The sequence below is a fragment of the Furipterus horrens genome, unplaced genomic scaffold, assembly GCF_987537825.1.
Source record: "Furipterus horrens unplaced genomic scaffold, mFurHor1.1.pri manual_scaffold_13, whole genome shotgun sequence".
NCBI classification, from domain to species: domain Eukaryota; kingdom Metazoa; phylum Chordata; class Mammalia; order Chiroptera; family Furipteridae; genus Furipterus; species Furipterus horrens.
This window is the reverse complement of record NW_028327183.1, coordinates 20,129,976-20,149,928: the sequence shown is the minus strand read 5'-3', so window position 1 is coordinate 20,149,928 and position 19,953 is coordinate 20,129,976. Positions and strand designations below refer to the sequence as shown.

Sequence of the window (19,953 nt, the reverse complement as noted above, 5' to 3'; positions counted from 1 at the left end):
AACCTTTGGTTTGCACGAATGTTGGGTTCTAGTTTGTAAACATCCTGGGCCTTGCCAGGGACACCAGCTAGGAAACAGGGAGGATAACGTACCGCTCACCTCGCCAAACCTTATTCCGTATTAGTTGAGCTTTACCCGGGTTACACACGCGCAACTCGACCTTGGACTACAACACCCAGCAGATCTTGCGGCAGGGGCGTGTCCGCAGACCCGGTGGGTGACTTAAGCCGAGTGACGGAAGTGAAGGGGGCGTGTCTGTTCGGTTAGGCGTGGTCCGCAATTGGAGAAACTGAGGAGGGGGTGGAGCCAACATTTCGGCCAGCCAATGGTTTGCAGTCAGTCGGAGCTGGGGCGTGGCGTGGCAGAGCTCAATTGCCGGCTGCGTGGGGCTCTCCGAAGCCGGGAACGCAAGTGTGGGTGGTAGGAACGCGCGGGCGTGGGGCCGGGCTGACCCTGGCGGGACATGGCGGCACGATGGAGCAGCGAGAACGTGGTAGTGGAGTTCCGCGACTCCCAGGTGAAGGCGGGGACCAAATGGAACCTTCTGGGCATGCGCCCTCCCGAGTTCCCCTCCCCCACGCTGCCGGGTCCTTCTCGGGGGCGGCGGGGGCCACCCCTCCCAGCTAGCGTTGGGGTAATGGACTAGAGGGTGTCCCGGAGCGGTCAGACTCGAGAGTGTGAGGGGACTCTTGAGGGCCGTTGGCGATTGGGGCAGGCATGAACAGAGTTTCGGGGTTACCCGCGGGGATGCGGGGAGTGGGGTCTGCCCTGGAACACCCAAGAACAGGGATTCCGCGCGAGTGAGGGATGAGCTGAGGGGAGCGGGGTCGCTTCCCAAGGCCAGGGTGGTGAGCGAGGCAGTGTTTGCTCTTCGCGGCCCGGGCTGCGCTTAGTGACTTTGGGCAACTCGCAGAACTTCTCTGGGCTCCAACAATGGGACTTAACATTGCCTTACAGGATTTTGGGGTGGAGTTGATAGAAAACTGAATGCGAAGTGCCTGCTCAGCGGCGAAGCATTTAAGTGGTTGCTGACACTAGAATAGTGGAAAATACCGTATATTGAGTGAATAGAAGTGTGCGCTGCACAAAGTGCCCGGGTTCGAATCCCAGCATGTCATAGTCCTCTGTGCATTAGTTTTTCCCACCTGTAAGAAAGTGTGAATCGTTCCTACCACGTAGGGTTGGCGTGAGAATTTTGAGGTCATACATTTAGAATGTGTAGCACAGTGACAGGCACATAGTAAGCTTCAATGAACGTTAGCACTTACTAGGGATTTTTACCATTTTTCTACTTCCTGTCTTTCATATGCTGTGGTGTCATTTACCTACATTTTCTTTTTCTAATTCATGAAAGAACTACGCAAGATAGTAGATGCTATCCTTTTGTTCCGAAGAGGGAAGCTGATCCTGGTTTGGCTGATCCTGTGACTTGACCAAGGCCTCCCAGTATGTGGCTGCATTGGGATTTGAACTCAGGCTTCTGTCCCCAAGACGCTTCTTGGCCTCATTATCCTACCGTGCTTCCTACTGTACAAACCTATCCTATAGTTGTTCCTCAAAACATATTATATTCACCCACCCCTTCCCCAGCATCTAGGACAGTGTATAGGTGATTTCCTTTTTTTTTTTTTTTTCTTTCTTTTTTTTTTTTAATTATAAGAGAAAGCTTATTTAGAAAGTTACAGAGGTTGTAGAAGTGAACCAACTGGGCAGTGGAGGCTCAGGAAACAAGTTACAGAAGCAAAAGAAGGGCCCTTGTGGAGCTTCGAAGAGGGAAAGGCCAAGGTAACAGCCTGGGGGAAGAAGGGGAGGAAGGGAAAGCTCCTGAGGTGAGAGTGAGCTGGGTGATTCTCTTTTTATTCAACAGATGTTTCTGGAATACCTTTTGTGTGCCAGGTTTTCCACTCATTTATTTCACAAGGATTTATTGAGCTCTTCTGCAAGGCGTCCACTGTGCCTGGCACTGTGTTGATACTCAGGTGATTTATTCTGAGGGGAAATTTGGGTTACAATGAGGGGGTGATGTGGCGTCTTCTTTCTAAAACCCCATCCCGTTTTTGCCATAAAGACCATGTGTGGTGGAGCCACCGACCAGTTTGCCCTGCCGTGCTCTCTGATGCATAGTTCCCCTGGAGAATTTGAGTAGCAGCGTTCTGATTAAAGGTTCCTGAAGCACTTTGCACTGTCAGCATGGTGTCTCTGGGAGGCCAGTTCTCGCAAGGGAGGCGCCAGACTCCTCCTGTTATCCTTGTTAATTGCTTTCTCTGGGGACCAAGAATAAAATCATATGTGGTACCTGTGAGCCTGCTAATTTGGAATTTACTAGTCTGTAAACCCTTTCATTCTCATAGAAACCCAGGCAGTCTCACCCTTACTTCTTGATAGAAATGTAATTGAAGGAACCTGCAGAGAAGGTGCTGACACATATATTAGGGTGCTATGAAGTAGTGTCAGATAATTAAACCAAAACAGCAGTTGTCAAAGTAAGGGGACAAAGTAAATTGAGTAATTTAACTGCCTTGTGGGACTTTATGTTCTTTCTGATTTTTCTATTGATTTGGAAGGATACATCTTAGCATGAATTGGCATGGTTTTGTGGTTGAATTTGGTGCTAATTGGGAGGGGTAGGGACCCATTTTATTAACTATTTCATTCATGTAGAAACCAAAATTGAAACTTCATTTATTTGTGTTCTTTATTTAATCTTTATTGTATTTTTCCATTACCATTTAGTCTCCTTATACTCCCCTCCCCCAGCAATCACCACACTGCTGTCCATGTCCATGAGCCATTTTTCCTTTTTGCTCAATCCCTCCACGCCCTCACCTCCAGCCACCCCCTCCGTGAGCTGTCAGACTGCTCTCCATCTATGAGTCTGTCCCCGTTTTCCTTGTTCAGTTTGTTCATTAGATTCCACACGTGAGTGAAATCACATGGTATTTGTCTTCCTCTGGCTGGCTTATTTCACCTAGCATAATGCTCTTCAGGTCCGTCTATACTGTCGCAAAGGGTAAAATTGTCTTCTTTTTTACAGCCGACTAGTATTCCATTGTGTAAATGTCCCATAGTTGTTTTATCCACACATCTACTGATGGACACTTGGGCAGTTTCCATATCTTAGCAATTGTAAGTAACACTGCAGTGAACATAGGGGTGCTGGTGTTTTGGGTTCCTTTGGATATATTCCCAGAAGTGGGATCACTGGGTCAAAAGGCAGATACATTTTTAATCTTTTGAGTATCTCCATACCGCTTTCCACAGTGACTGCACCAGTCTGCATTCCCACCAAGAGTGCAAAAGGGTTCCCCTTTCTTCACATCCTTATCAGCACTTGTTGTTCGTTGTTTTATTGATGGTAGTCATTCTGACAGTTGTAAGATGATAGCTCATTGTGTGTGTGTTTTTTTAATATGCTTTATTGATTATGCTGTTACAGTTGTCCCAATTTCTTTTTCCTTTGTTCCCCTCCACCCACTGACTACCCTCCTTCCAGTTGCTCCCCCCCTTAGTTCATGCCCATTGGCTGTGCATATAGTTCTTTTCAACATCTTCCTATCCCATTCCCTCCTATGTTTCTTAACTCCTGTACCATCTCCCTTCCTTTCCCCCCTTCCCCCTCCCAGTTGACCTCCCCCCAATATGTTCTCCATACCTATAATTCTTTTTTCCACTTTCAGTGCCTACTTAGTTTGCCTTTGTTTCGATTCCCTAGCTTCTGTTGTTGGTTGTTGTGATACAGTTTTCATTTTAATGTTCATAGTTTTGATCCTCTTTCTCCTAAACAAGTCCCTTTAACATTTCATATAACAGTGGTTTGGATGTGATGAACTCCTTCAGTTTTACTTTGTCCTGGAAGCACTTTCCCTGCCCTTCTATTCTGAATGACAGCTTCACTGGATAGAGTAATCATGGTTGTAGGTTTTTGCTTTTCGTTACATACTTTGGATAGTTCTTGCCTGTCCCTTCTACCTGTCTGGACGAGCACCACTTCCTTGTAACTTCATATGTTGGACTTCCGTGTAGCTTTAATTTCTGGAACCTCTGGTTATTTCTGGTCCTGTGGCAGATGCACTCCTTCCTAGTCATGGAGGGAGACGGAGCATGCCAGTCCAGGCCCCCATCTTGGCCAGAAATCCTCATTGTCTGAAAAGTTGAAACTCTTAATATTGTCTTTCTGAAAAGGAAGGCCAAACAGACTTTCAAAACACCCCACCTCTTTTAAAATTCATTTAAGAAAATTTAAGCCTTTAGATTTCTCAGTGAAAGACCCCAGTCTGAAAGGTGAAACTTTTTCTTAAAAGCTTATACAAGCATCATTCACTTTATAAAACAATCCCTTGAGATGTTACTATCACCAGTTAATAATGAAGAACCAGTACTGCTTGGCAACTACTCTGAAGTGGTCCCTGGAATCAATTTATGTTAACACCGTAAGAAAACTTAGAGATAGTCTTCTAGGGCAACACCGTGCAGTAGAATTTTCTGTGATGATGGAAATGCGGTCACTGAATTCTTGAAATGGGATTAGTGCAACCCAGATATTGTATTTTAAAATAAATTTTAATTAATTGCCATTTAAATAACCACTTGTGATTCTTGGCTGTAATATTGGTAAGTGTAGTAGAGATTGAATAGTTTGCACTCTCAAAGAGAGGTAAGGTGGCAGAATGTGCAGTTAACAGGTCTCTTAACAATAAGTGCAAAAATGCTACAGGATGTGACTATAGTGATGATGATAGGAACTGTGGACTCATAGCAACTTTCTGAATGTCTCCACTTCAGCGTCTGTGAGGTAGCTCAAACTCAATGTATCCGAAGTAGCTGGACATACTCTGGGACTTCTCTCCCTGGATCCCAGCTTTTTGCCCTCTTTCAGTACGTCCTCCACATAGCCAGAGTGATTTTTAAAAATCCAGGTTTATTGAGGTATAATTAATGTGCAATAAAATTTACCCTTTCGTGTGTATAATTTGTTGTGTTTTGACAAATGTATGTAGTGGTCCTGTATCATGTAGCTACCACCACAATTAAAATACAGAACATTTTCATTACTCTAAAAACTCCTTTGTGCCTCTGTGCAGCCAGCCTCCTTCCCTTACTCCCACCCTCTGACAGCTTGCCGATGTGATTTCTGTAACAAATGGAACGTAGTATAGTGTGTCGCCTGTTGAGTCTGGCTTCTTTCATTTAACCTGGTACTTTTGAGATTCACTCATGTTGTTGAATATATCAGTCCATTCCTTTCTACTGCCCAGTAGTATTCCAGTGTGTAGATAGATCACAATTTGTGTTTCCATTCACCTGTTTATGGACATTTAGGTAGTTTCCAGGTTTTGACAATTAGGATTAAAGCTGTGATAAATATCAAGGTGATTTTCTTTTTTCAGGGGAGGTGTTCTTACTATTTTCTTATTTATTTTTTCTTCAAGGTGAATTTTTTAAGATGAATTTATTCATGTCTCTTTGATGAAAATCCTTCAGTGGCTTCCTCTTATACCTAGAATAGAAGTTCCTTATTTTAGACTGTTTTGTGTGCTGGTCTCTGCCTCCTCAGATTACATCTTGTACCACTTTCTCCTCACTCACTATTTGTTTATTTTCATCTTTCTCCCCTACTACAGTGTAAGTTCCCTGAGGGTAGAGACTGTCTCATTGACTACCGTAACCCTAGTGTCTAAAATAGTGCTTGGTATGCAACAACACTCAACAAATGGTTGTTGAATGAATACATTTTAAAAATCAATTAAATTAAAAGCCCTGGCTAGGTAGATTAGTTGGTTAGAGCGTCATCCCAATAGGCCAAGGTTACGGGTTCGATCCCTGATCAGGGCACATACAAGAAGCAACCAATGAATGCATAACTAAGTGGAACAATAAATTGACGTGTGTGTGTGTGTGTGTGTGTGTGTGTGTGTGTGTGTCTCTCCCCTTCTCCCCCTTTCTTCCTCTTTTCCTCTCCCTCTCTTCCTTCCTCCCTTCTCCTCTCTCTCTAAAATAATAAAAAAAAAATTTTAAACGCAACCAATGCATAAATAAGTAGAACAACAAATTGACCCTTCTCCTCCTCCCCTTTCTCTCTAAAATCTATAAATTGCCCTGGCTGTTGTGGTTCAGTAGATTGAGTGCTGGCCTGAGAACCAAAGGGTCACCAGTTAGATTCCCAGTCAGGGCATATGCCTGAGTTTCAGGCCAGGACCCTGGTCGGGGGTGTATGCAAGAGGCAACCACACTTTGATGTTTCTGTCCCTCTCTTTCTCCCTCCCTTCCCCTCTCTCTAAAAAATAAATAAATAAAATCTTTTAAAAAATCGATTATTTAAATTAGTAAGTAGAGTTAGGAAGAAGTATTTAGATTTTCAAAATAAATTCTTATTTTAGAATAGTTTTAGATTTACGGAAAAATTGGGAACTAGTACAGAGTTTCCATATACCTGTACTCACGTTCACCTATTATTAACATCTTACACTATCATGGTATATTTTCTGCAGTTAATCAATACTGATATATTATTATTAACCAAAATCCATACTTTACTTAGTGATCCTTAGTTTTTAGCTAATGTCCTTTTTCTGTTCTGGGATTCCATCCAGAATACCACATTATATTTAGTTGTCATGTTTCCTCAGACTCCTCTTGGCTGTGGCAATTTCTCAGACTTTCTTTGTCTGTAATGACCTTGACAGTTTGTAGAATGTTCCTCAGTTGGAATTTGTCTTACGCCTTTCTCATGATTAGACTGGGGTTATGTTTTTTGGAGGATAATACCCCAGGGTTTGTAAAATGCCATTCTCATCGCATGATATCAAGCGTACATACTGTGAACATCACATACCATTGTTGATGTTGACTTGGTCACCTGGCTGAGGTAGTGCTTGTCCAGTTTCCCGACCATAAACATACTCTCTTTGATCTTTGTCTAGGTACTGTAGAGTAGCCCCCGTGCCTTACCAGCAGTTTCACTTTACAGGGTTTCAGTTATCTGTGGTCAGGAGTGGTCCGAAAATATTAGATGGAAAATTCCAGAAATAAAAAATACATAAGCTTTAAAATCTGTGGCTTTCTGAGTAGCATGTTTAAATTTCACTCTGTCCCTCTCCATCCTGCCTGGGTCGTGAATTATTCCTTGTTCGGTGTATTCATGCTGGATATGCTACCTGCTTGTTAGTAAGTAGTAGCCCTCTTGTTATCAAACTGTGGAGGTACCACAGTGCTTGTGCTCAGGTACCCCTTGTAGCAGCCTAATGCTAGGTCACTTACCTCATTTCATCTCATCACGTAGGCATTGTATTTATCTCATGTTATCACAAGAGGAAGGTGAGCATAGTACAATAAGATATTTTGTGAGAGACCACATTCATATAACTTTGAGTAGAGTATATTGTTATAATTGTTCTGTTCTATTATTAGTGCTGTACTCTCTTAGTGCCTAAGTTAATTTTTTTTGTCATAGGTGTGCATGTATAAGAAACATAGTATATATAGAGGGTTTGGTACCATTCATGGTTTCAGACATCAACTGGGGATCTTTAACAGATCCCCCATGGATAAGGGGGAAACTGCTGTACTCTGGAAAATACTCTCTACATACAGCCCATACTTCAGGAGAGGGTAGTTATTCTCCCCCATTTATTTATTTATTGAGTTGTTTGTTTATATCAGTGTAAACTCATAAGTATTTATTTTATACTTTGGATTATAATCCCATTATTTTCTTGCCCAAATTGTTCCAGCTTTCACCACTGGGAGCTCTTTTAGATGGTTCTTTAGCGCATATATATATATATATATATATATTAATACTTTCTGGCACCATAAGGTGCTCATGTCTCATCATGTATGTTTCCTGCCCCAGTCCTGAAATTAGCCACTTCTCCAAGGAGCTCTGGTGTCTTTAGTTGGAGAATTATGTTAGAAACCAACATCTGGTGCTAGATGTGCTCATTGCTATTGGGGTGTCATTGCCTCTAGGTCCCCTCAACTGACAAAACAAGAAATATATATGTGTACTAACCCATGAATATATATATATATATATTTGTGTGTATATATATAATATATATATGTATATATATATATATGCGCACACATGGGTTATATATCTAAATATTTCTGTAGCCATTTTTAGATCTATTTCTAGCTGAACATGAGTTCATACTTACACTTTTAACTAACCCATTTTCACATGGATCATTGTGGCCTCCACTCTTTGCTTATTATTAACTCCCACTTTAACAGAACATGGCTCCTACCATCTGGGACATCTCCAAACGTACCAACATCCAAATCATAGGGATGCCAGAAGGAGAAGAGGAAGAGCAAGAAATTGAAAACTTATTGAAGAAACAAAGAAAACTTCCCTAATTTGGTGAAGGAAGTAGACATACAAGTCAAGGAAGCACAGAGAGTCCCAAATAAGTTGGACCCAAAGAGGACCAGATCAAGACACATAATAATTAAAATGCCAGAGGTTAAAGATAAAGAAAGAATCTTAAAAGCCACAAGAGAAAAGCAGAGAGTTAGCTGCAAAGGAGTTCCCATAGGACTATGAGCTGATTTCTCAAAAAAAACTTCGCAGGCAAGAAGAGACTGGCAAGAAGTATTCAAAGTAATGAAATGCAAGGCAACCAAGATTACTTTATCCAGGAAAGCTATTATTTAGAACAGAAGGGCAGATAAAGTGCTTCCCGGACAAGGCAAAGCAAAAGGAGTTCATCATCACCAAGCCATTATTACATGAAATGTTAGAAGGAGTTATTTCAGAAAAAGAAGATCAAACCACGAATATTAAAATGACTGTATTCACAACTATCAACAACTGAATCTGATAAAAAAAAGAAGCCATAGCTAGTGTGGCTCAGTGGATTGAGCCTGCAAACCAAAGGGTCACTGGTTCAATTCCCAGTCAGGGCACCTGCCTGTGTGTGAGAGGCAACCACACATTGATGTTTCTCTCTCTTTTCATCCCTCCCTCCCCTCTCTAAAAATACCCCAAAAAATCAAAACTAAGCAAACAAGCAGAACAGGAATAGACTCATAGATATGGAGATTATTTGGAGAATTATCAGTTAGGAGAGGGAATGGGGATAATGGGGGAAAAGGTGCCAGGATTAAGAAGCATAATTAGTAGGTACAAAATAGGAGGGTGTCAAGAATAGTATAGGAAATAAAGAAGCCAAAGAATTTATATGCACAACCCATGGACATGAACTAAGGGGAGGGATTTCTGGAGGGAAGGTGGGTACTGGGTGGAGGGGGGCAAAGGGAGAAAAATTGGTACAACTGTAATAGCATAGTCAATAACATAGATTTAAAAATTATTTATTATGAAATATATCAGTGATATTGTAATGTAAAGAAAAATAATAAAATTTACCCTCCACACACCTTAAAGGAATAGGCCATTTTAGTTATTTTTTAAAGAATTCAGGCTTTAAACATATCCCTGTCTTCATGCCCTTTAGAATCAGTGACTACCCTGAATTTTGGATTATTTCTTTGGTTTTAAAAATAGTTTTACCACACATGCATGTAAATGTAAATAGTGCTTGGTTTTATTTTGATAGTTTTTGACCATTACTTCAGTGGAGTCATATGGGATGAATTCTGTGACTTCTTTTTTTTTCCTTGCTATACATTGTTTTTGAAGTTCATCCATGTCAACTATCATGCCTGTCATTTACTAATTTTGCTATGAAGTACTGTTCCACTGTACAAATGTCCCACAGGCGATTTATTTCTCTGTCGTGAAACATTGGGTTGTTTCCAATTTTTGGTTATTGTAGATGATGATGTATAACCATGGTATTTGCACAGGAATAGAATTGCTGGGCTCTGGGTTGTGCATATTCTTCAGCCTTATTAGCAAATGCCAAGTTGTTTTCCAAAGAGGTTGAGATTTTATACTCATAGTAGCAGTATTGTAAAATTTCTTCTTGGACCATATCCTCATAAGCCTTGGGGTTATCAGATGTTATATTTCTCATCCTTTCAGCAGTTCTTTATTGAGAGTCTACTGTATGTAGAACAGGTACTGTGGATATAGCAGTGCTGTGGTCTGAATATTTGTATCCCCTCACAAATCATATATTGAAACCTAAAACCCAAGGTTTTGGTATTAGGTGGTGGGGCCTTGAGAGGTTATTATAAGTCATGAGGTGGAGCCCTCATGAATGGGATTAGTGCCCTTTGCCCAGAGTAAGCTCCCTTCTGCTTCCACCATGTGAGGTTACAGCTAGGCAATTTAGGAAGAGAGTCCTTACCAGACACCAAATCTGCCAGCACCTTGATCTTAGACTTTCCAACCTCACAAATGTGATAAATAAAATTTCTGTACCTTAAGAAACATCAAGTCTATGGTATTTTGTTATAGTAGCCTTAAAGGATTAAGATAAACCATGCACAACACAGACAAAAATTCCTGTCCACATCAAGCTCTTGCCCTTACATCTAATCAGTTTCCACCTATCTAGTGCATATGAAATGGTCTGTCATTTTTTTGGTTTAATTTGTATTTTCCTGATACTGATGAAGATCAGTATCTTTTCATATGTTTAATTGGCACTTTGTTCCTTCTGTGAAATGCCAGTTTGTCTTATTACACCTTTTAAATTTAAAAAAATTTTAATTTAAAAAAGTCATATTTATTTATTTTTTTAGAGAGAAAGGGAGACAGAGAAAGAGATTGAAACATCCATTTGTTGTTCCATTTATTTATGCATTTGTTGGTTGATTCTTACATGTACCCTGACCAGGGATTGAACCCAGTGTATTGGGACAATGCTAACCAACTGAACTTCCTGGCAGGGGCTTAAATGTGAGATGCGAGATTTGGATGAGAACTAGCAGGGGGTTAAAGTATCCACTGTAGAGAACTAATGATACCTGCTGGCTGGGGACTGACTACCTTGGCCTTGGGAAGAGGAAGATCCCATGGAGACTGACTACCTGCCTGTCATCTCCAACCAGAGCCAGCTTTGCTAGCAGAACTGAATCTGTTTTCTTTCTCACAGGCAACTGCAATGTCTGTGGACTGTCTGGGGCAGCATGCAGTTCTTTCCGGGTAAGTGATCTTGTTACTTGTCTGTCATGACTTCTGGGAACAACTAGCAGATTTAAGAGGTTTCTGGGAAATTGGAAAATAGTCTTATATTTAAGGGTTCTGCTACTTCAGTTACCTCAGGGATACTTCTAGGGATTATGTGCAGTTATTTTTGTCTCTGCCCTAACAGGTAAGCAATAAAATTCCTTTGAAATCTTAGTGACTGGTAGTTTGGTCTTGAAATTGCAATTTTTTCTTCACTGCACAGACTCTTCAGAAGGGTGCCAGCTGGTATAGTTTAATAGGTAGTTACTAAGATTGAAGGGATCCCAGCTCTCGTTTGGCAGTGCCATTAATTATGATCCCTTGGACATTTCACTTGGCCTCCCTGGACTTAGTTTTCTCATGAAGGAATTCGATTTCTGCATGAATAAATTGAACTACCTAATTTCTATAGTCTTCTGGCTCAAAAATTTTAAGGTTCTGACAGTTAAGGGCCATCCCTGAATTTGCCAATTACCCTCACATTGTGCCAGTGTGGTACCTCTCAGATACAGATGTATTTTCATTTAGTTAGTTGTTTTGGCTCAGTGGATTGAGCATTGGCCTGCGAGCTAAGTGTCGCTGGTTCGATCTTCCAGTCAGGGCACATCAGAGAAGGAAAACTCTGACTCCAAAAAACCTCCGCTGCCTTGCGGCATACCTCTTCAGGGGAAAGGCTAAGGGAGTAAACCCCGACAGAAAATCCGGAGCCGGAGTCCCTAAGGCAGTTTGACGTTGTAGTCAACACCGGCAACTCCTGCGGCGCACCTGAAGCCAAGCTGTATCGACTCCGTCTTTCCCTCGGACCCTTCAGCTGCGAAGAGAGGGGGGGTCTGCTGCATGGGCAACAGCAGACCCTCCATATCACCCTGCCCAGGCTCTGTAGCTTCAGCTTCACTGGAGAGGACACTCCAGCGTCATCGCAAGATGTCGATTCAACACGGGAGGAGACAGATACCGTGTCACTCCCGAGTCGGACTGCACAGCCATTCTCAGCGGTGCAGATAGACTCTTAAGAAGCTACACCATCGTCTCTCGAGGCTCTGTAGCTTCAGCTTCACTGGAGAGGACACTCCAGCGTCATCGCAAGATGTTGATTCAACACGGGAGGAGACAGATACCGTGTCACTCCCGAGTCGGACTGCACAGCCATTCTCGGCGGTGCAGATAGACTCTTAAGAAGCTACACCATCGTCTCTTGAGACGGACGGCTGCCGACGACGACGACGAGTTGTTTATGAACGCATTTATAAATCAATGAATTATTTTCTGTTAACCTCATTATCTTCTTTTGAAATCATGTTTTAATTTACCTTAAAAAAAGCACATAGCAAACATTTAAATAATTCCAAAGGGTATTCAATGAAAGAAAAGTTTTCCTTTTTCCTCTGACTCCCCTTCCCAGGAACAATTATCAATACCATTTTCTTGTGTCACATTGGATACATAGGTAATTGGTATGTCTCTTTTCTGCCCCCTCACTACTCACTTAAATAAATATTTTTTTAAATCCTTGCCTGAGGACATGCTTATTGATTTTAGAGAGAGGGGAAGGGAGGGAGAGAGAGAGGGAGAAACATCAATGTACAAGAGAAACATCAATCAGTAGCCTATCATACAGACCCCTACTGGGACCGAACCCACAACCTAGGTATATGCCCCGACTGGGAAATGAACCCATGACCTTTCGGCTTATAGAACAACACTCCAACCAACTGAACCACACTGGCCAGGGCCTTACTCACTTTTTTAAAAATAACTTTATTGAGCTATAATTCACATACCATACAATTCACCCATTTTAAAGTGTACAATTCAATGGTATGTTATATTAATTTCATACTCAGTTTTTAAGCTTTTTTTAAATTGAGTTTAAAAAGTCAAGTAGCATTACAAGGCTTATATTGTCAGACAGTAGCATCCAATCTCACCTTTTTACCACTCTTGATCCTACTCACCAGAAGCAACTACTTGAGACATTTTTAGCTGTTTCTTTCAGATTGCCTCCAGTTTTCCAAATAGTATACATATACTGCTATATCTTGATTTATCTATTGTAGACATGCAAATTGACTCACTACTGCAGAAGATTAAGACTTAGCACTTTTACTTTGCTCTGAGTCCCTTATATATATACCTGCCCTTCCCCCCTCTTCTAATATAGTCCTATAACAATTGTTGGGTTGAATTGTTATTTAGGGTTCCTTTTCTAAGTTATTGTTTAGAGGTTTTGTGCCATTCTGATTCTGGACTCTGCGTGTTATCTGTTTTTTCTCTTTGGAAGTTTTCAGATCCTATCTTTGTCTCTAGTATTATCTTTATCTCTAGTGGGTATGAAATTTTCATTGTGATTACTTTTGTGTGTGGCTTTTTTCATTCATGAATGAGCACTTACAGGGCTCTCCCCTGCCCTTTATTACTTTATTATTTGTTTTACCTAAACAGTAGAATCATAACATACACTTGGCATCATGTTGCTATATTAACAATTCACAAAATACTCCCAGATGCCCTGGACTATCTGTCTCTCAAATGTTAGACTTCTCAACATTCACTAATGTGGATGCAGCATTCTAGGAAAGAATGGGGTTATGTAAATGGAAATATGCAAGTGTTCCTGTTATGGTGTGTTCTTAGGTATGTATACAACCATATTATTTTCAACATGATCTTGAAGTTCACCATTTCATTTTCTTTCTTTTTTTTTTTTGAAGATTTTATTTGTCTTTTAGAGAGAGGAGAAAGGATGGAGAAAGAGAGGGAAAGAAACATTGACATGCAAGAGAAACATCTATGGGTTGCCTCTTGCACACCCCCATTTGGGGACCTGGTCTGCAGCCCAGGCATGTGCCCTGACTGGGAATTGAACTGGCGATCTTTTGGTTCTCAGGCCGACGCTCAAACAACTGAGCCATACCAGCCAGGGCAACTTTTTTTAAAGATCGATTTGAGAGAGAAAGAGAGGAAGGGGGAGAGAGGAAGAGAGAGAGAGAGAGAGAGAGAGAGAGAGAGAGAGAGAGAGAGAAACCACATCGATTTGTTGTTCCACCTGTTTATGTATTCATTGGTTGTTTCTTGTATGTGTCCTGATAGGAGATTGAACTTGCATCCGTGGTGTATCAGGATGATGCTCTAACCAACTGAGCAACCCAGCCAGGGCTTCATTTCCTTATATGGAACTTTAAAATATATGTAGTAAAGTGTATACTTAAGTGAAAAGCTCAAATAAGTTTACAAATATATACAACCATGTCATCAACATTCCAATTAAGATACAAAATAATTTTTAGAACCCTTGAATGCCTCTTCAGTCTGAAAATCTGTGTCTTTTAGTTTGAAGAAATTTTTCTGCATTATGTCTTTGATAATTTCCTCCTTTATTATCTCTTCTCATTCTTTCTGGAGCTACTATTAGTTGAGTATCCTGTATGGATTCTCTTTTGGTCTTTTTTCTTTTTCTTTTTTTGCATTGGGAGTTGTTTTTTTAACTTTAACTTCCAACCCTTTTATCAGATCTCTTTATTTCAGCTATGATTTTAATTTCCAAGACTTCCTTCTTGGTCTTAGTTCTTTACATTGTCTTCTTTTACCTCTCAGAATGTTAACTCCAGGTTTTTTCTTTCCTTTGTGCTACCCGCCACCCCCCTCTTTCCTTTTTCTTTCTTTGGATCATGTTGGTCTCTGTCGTTGAGGTTTCCTCTGGTGACTGATGCTCCTGGGCTCTCTGTTAATATTAGAGTTTTTGAATCTCTCTCCACATGGGTGGTGGTGGGGTTCACTGTAGGGAGATCAGGTGGGAACTAGGCCCTTTTGTTGGAGCGTGCCCTAAATGTCATTATCTTCTGGGGTTTGTTGTTATTTGTGTTTGCTTCTTGGGCTGGTCATTTCCTTCTTAGAAGAAGCCTGTCACTAGTGACTGAAGACTAAAAGCTAAGCATTGTGAGTGCTGAGTAGGGGGAAGGGCCTTCACGTCCTGTTCTGAGCAGAGCCCCTCTCACTTACTCTGCTGTGCCTCCTGTCCCAGGCCCGGGCTCCTCTGAAGCACATCACCCACCCTCCACGTGGGAGGGGGAGAGGTGGAGATGCCAGCTCTTCCGGGTGCTCTTGAACTACTCTCCTTAGTTCTTTCAAACAGTTCTCCTTGTTTGGTTTTGTTCTGCTTTTGGTTCTCCAACCCTCTCCTTCTCTCTTTTCCTTTCCCTCCCCTTTTCCCTTTCCCTTTCTCTTTCCCTTTCCCTTTCCCTCTCCCTTTCCCTTTCCTTTTCTCTTTCCCTTTCCCTCTCCCTTCCCCTTCCCCTTTCTGGTAGCCAGAAGCCTGCAGCTCCTGAGCAGTCCTGGAGGCGTGGATCAGCTGGTTCCGCAGGCACCTCTCTGCAGGCTTCTCTGCAGGTGCTCGGGCCTTAGCTTTCTTCACTCCAGATCAATGACCACTTGCCCATTGGCTTTTCATTTCCTCTTTCATTTTCTTTGTCTCTGTGGGTTTCGGTCTTTTATGTTCTTATTCTTATTTCAGTGGGTCTTTAGAGAGGAATGAAGATAGCACAGATGTTCAATCAGGCATGTTTTTCCTGAAGTGCCCACTTTCTGTTTTGTATTTGCTCTGGCATGTCTCTGAACTCCCCTGCTGACATGCCCCCCTATGTTTAGCTCTTAGTGTTTTTCCATTTTTTGTTCTAATGGCAAGATGCAGGCCTGCCACAGGTTCTAGATTTTTGTTCTGCAGCAACTTTTTAGAAGTTTCAGAAGATCTGTGAATTGGTGTCTTATTACCTATGCATTCATTCTTCTTCCTTAACCATCCCTCCTAGGGTTTCTGCTAGAGTTTTCCATGCCATTTTAACTTCTCATTTCCTATCTTTCTGAGCAGTGACTATTAATATTTTTCTTCATTTTTGAGCCTACCTATCTGCATTGATATCCAGGAGCTTATAGTGCTCTCTAACAATGAATCGATAGCTGATGTCTGCTGAGATGCTAATTCACACACAAAGGATTTTTTTTTCATTAAAAAACAAAACAGAAAACAAGTGAACACAGGACATCCCTGTTTTCAGTTCTTTTATATTCATCAGTCCCTTGAACATTGACACTTAATATGTTATTTTCATTATTTTTATTATTTTTTCAAATTATAAGAGAAAGTTTGTTTAGAAAGTTACAGAGGTAGCAGAAGTGAGCCAGCTGGCTTCATAGGCCCAGGAAACAAGTTACAGAAGCAAAAGAAGGGCCCTTGCAGCGTAGGAGAGGGAAAGGCCAAGGTAAGGCGCCTGGAGTGGGGGGCGAGGAGGGAAAGGGAAAAGCATAGGCATGCTCCCCAGAGGGAGAGCATTCTTTTTCTTTTCTTTCTTTCTTTTTGTTATTATCCCCCCCCCCCCCCATAGACTTCATTTAGTTCCCTGTTCAAGTAGACGACTTGCAAGGGAATTTGAGATTTTCTACAGGATATTTGGTTAAGTGATAAGTGAGTTGTTTAACTGAACACGTATTTGTTGAATGTGAAGCACTGTGCCTAGGGATTCTGAACATACAAAGATATTTGAGACTTGGTCCATACTCAACAGTCAGCTGGGTCAGGACAAGAGCCTTAACATTAGTAGTTCTGCTGCAGAGATGAATGCTGGAGCTAGAATGCAGACCTCGTATTGGGAGTAATGTGGAAGCAGTCACTGTCTTTGCTGGGGGCTGGGAGAGGCTGAGGGAAGGGCAGAGGTGGCGCTGAGTCCGCTGGGAAGAGGTCCCACTTCCATGGATGTGGTAGGGGAGACAGGTTCTAGGGGTAGACTCTCACAGGGATATGGCTTCTGTGTTCCGCAGCCACCTTGAGTTACTCTTGTCACTTGTATGCCTTTCAGAGTAGATTAATGGTCAGATATATGTGAGGTTGTATTTTTCTTTGAGCACTGCTTGCAAATCACCAAATCTAAATGTGCTTTTCTATCTTAATGCTAATGCTGTGACATTGTCATCATGCTGTTGTTGTTCCCCTAGACGCAGGTTCCTATACATCGTTAATCTAGATGCCCCTTTCGAAGGTCACCGGAAGATCTCTCGCCAGAGCAAATGGGATATTGGAGCTGTGCAGTGGAACCCTCATGACAGCTCGGCGCACTACTTTGCAGCTTCTGTGAGTTTATTTAAGGAGTATGGGGAAAAGGCTTTTAAATGTGTGGTCTGGGCCCTGGCTGGTGTGGCTCAGTGGATTGAGTGCCAGCCTACAAACTGAAAGGTCACCAGTTCAATTCCCAGTCAGGGCACATGCCTGGGTTGCAGGCCAGGTCCCCAGTTGGGGGCATGTGAGAGGCAACCGACTGATGTATCTCTCGCACATCAATGTTTCTCTCCCTCCCTTCCCCTTTCTCTAAAAATAAATAAATAAAATCTTAAATTAAAAAATATATTAAAAATAAATAAATGTGTGGTCTGGGGCTGAGAAGTATATGTCCTTTGTGGAGAAAAGAACGTAACCCTCATTTCTTAGATGGAAAAGAGGTGTGGGTGGTTTTAAAAGGAGGCTATACAGACCAAAAAAAGTGTATGAAAAGGTTTTATTGGTACCATAGGTGTCAGACCTTATGTTTCTGAGGACTGAATCCAGGTTATGCTGGGGAAATGGGTAGATGCCTCCATTTCTGTGTGTGATGAGAACCCGTTTTCGTTAGCGGCAATGGAACCAGCCAGTGACTCTGAAACACGTGCTCAGGGGGAACTGGTGAGCTCATCTGTGGTTGACCTTCATTGCTTTCAGAGGGATCAGGTGACTCCATACACCCTTCCACTTAAAAGAAGGGGTTTTTTCTTGTTTGGGATGCATTAACCCCCTGAAATTTTATGTGCCTGTTTATATATGAATTTTTCCATGGAAAAGATGCGTACATTTTATTAGTTTTTTCCAAGGAACCCATGACTGAATAAAGATTCTGGTATCTTTCCTCTATCAGCATTCTGTTCTCCTAGGACACTTAAGGATCTTGACCTTTGGCTCCTTTTGCACTGGACTGGAAGGACAGTATTTAAAGGAACGCTTCTTATTGTCCAGGGGATGTGACAGTTCACAGTGTTGTCTGGGCCATTTCTCATCAGGAATGACAGTCTGAGAAGAAAGCATCCGAGAAGAGAAAGAAGAGTCAAACGCTGCTCTTCCCCATCATTTCCAAAATAGAATCTGACTACCTGACTTTAACCGTGGACATGCGTTAGGAAGGATGCTTTTTCTGTTGGCCTGTGCCTTGAGGCCCTTAAGCTCCCCTCCCACCCTCACAGCCCCTGATCATTTGGTCCAGGGATTTTCAACCTTGACACTTCTGACCAATGAGGCCAGTGCACAGGCAGCTGCCTGTGCACTGTAGGAGATTTAGCAGGATCCCCCCTCACTGTGACACCCAGAATATCTCTAGACATTGTTAAACGTCTCCTGGGAAGCAAAATCGCTCCTGATGGAGAAACACTGGTGTAGGCTGACCCCTCAGTACTCAGTCCAAGTGGTTTAACTGAATTTGCTTGGGAGTGGCAAGGAAGACAGCCCCCTCCTTTTTTCTTTAAAGACAATCATTCTAAAGTGAAAATTCAGTGTCACTGACTTCATTCACAGTGTTGTGTGACCACCACCTCTATCTTGCTTACTTGAAGTATCCGTCATTCCATAGTAAAACCCCTTACCATTGAGCAGCGTTTCCCTGCTCTTCCTTCCTCACAGCTCCTGCCACCCACCAGTCTGTGGTCTGTCCCTGTGGATTTATCTGTTCTGGATATTTCATATAAATGGAATCACATAATACATGACCTTTTGTGTCTGGCTTCACTATCAATGTTGTATTAGTACTTCACTCTTTTAAGGCTAAATGATATTCCATTGTATGGACAGACCTCATTTTGTTTATCCATTCATTCACTGATGGACTCTTGGGCAGGCTTTTGTGAGTGGTGCTGGTATGAGCATGTGTGCACATGTACTTTTTTTGAGTACTTGTTGTTATTTTAATTTTAATTTTTTGGCTTTTCAATTACAGTTGTCCCATTTTTTCTCCATTGCTCCCCCCCATGAGTACTTGTTTTCAGTTCTTTTTGGCATATACATAAGAAGTGGAATTGCAGGGTCACATGGTAAGTCTGTGTTTAACTCTTTGAAGACCATGACACTATTTGCTACAGTGACTGAACTGTTTTACAGTCCCACCAGCAATGCACAAGGGTTCCAGTTTCTTCACATTGTCAACAAAATTTGCTACATCCTTTTTTTTTTGTTTTTTCTTTAAATGAAGTTATAGCCATCCTCGTGGGTGTAGAGTGGTACCTCACTGGTTTCGATTTGCATTTCCCTAATCACTAATGGTGTTGGGCATCTTTTAATGCGCCTGCGATTCATGTATATTTTTTCCCCTCCTATATATCTTTTCTGTTTTTTAAAACTGTCTATGCTATTCCTTTGCTCATTTTTGCATTGGGTAGTTTACGTTTTTGCTTTTGAGTTGTAATGGTTTTTTATATGCTTTTGATGCTAGACACTCACCAGGTACATGATTTGCAAATATTTTCTCCACTTCTGCAGATTGTCTTTTCAGTTTCTTGATAATGTCCTTTTATACATAAAAACTTTAATTTTAATGAAATTCAGTTTATTTCTTTTTTTCTTTTTGAGCCTGAGTTGCCTCATCTATATGAGACATGGGTGATGACACCCAGTGTATAATGTGGTGGAAAGGAGCAGAGGACAGGTTTGTTAAGGTGCCTAGTTCAGGGGATGGTACTAGCAGACCTTTTGGAAATGTTATAAGATGAGGGGAATTTCTTATTTTGAACTTTAAAAATATTTATTTATTTAGTTAACTATAGAGAGAGGGGAAGGGAGAGAGAAAGGGAGGGAGAGAGAAAAGAGA

General features: G+C 41.6%; 1 protein-coding gene across 2 annotated transcripts in view; it reads left to right on the top strand.

Moving 5' to 3' along the window:
* Nucleotides 1-361: 361 nt before the first annotated feature.
* Nucleotides 362-19,953, top strand: part of WDR59 (WD repeat domain 59) — a 76,873-nt gene continuing 57,281 nt past the window's right edge. For both annotated transcript variants that reach the window (XM_090260236.1, XM_090260235.1), the window contains exons 1-3: nucleotides 362-517; nucleotides 11,010-11,059; nucleotides 17,069-17,204. In XM_090260236.1, coding sequence (XP_090116362.1) covers nucleotides 464-517; nucleotides 11,010-11,059; nucleotides 17,069-17,204 — 240 coding nt within the window. In that variant the 5' untranslated portion in view covers nucleotides 362-463. The remainder of the gene's footprint in view (nucleotides 518-11,009; nucleotides 11,060-17,068; nucleotides 17,205-19,953) is intronic.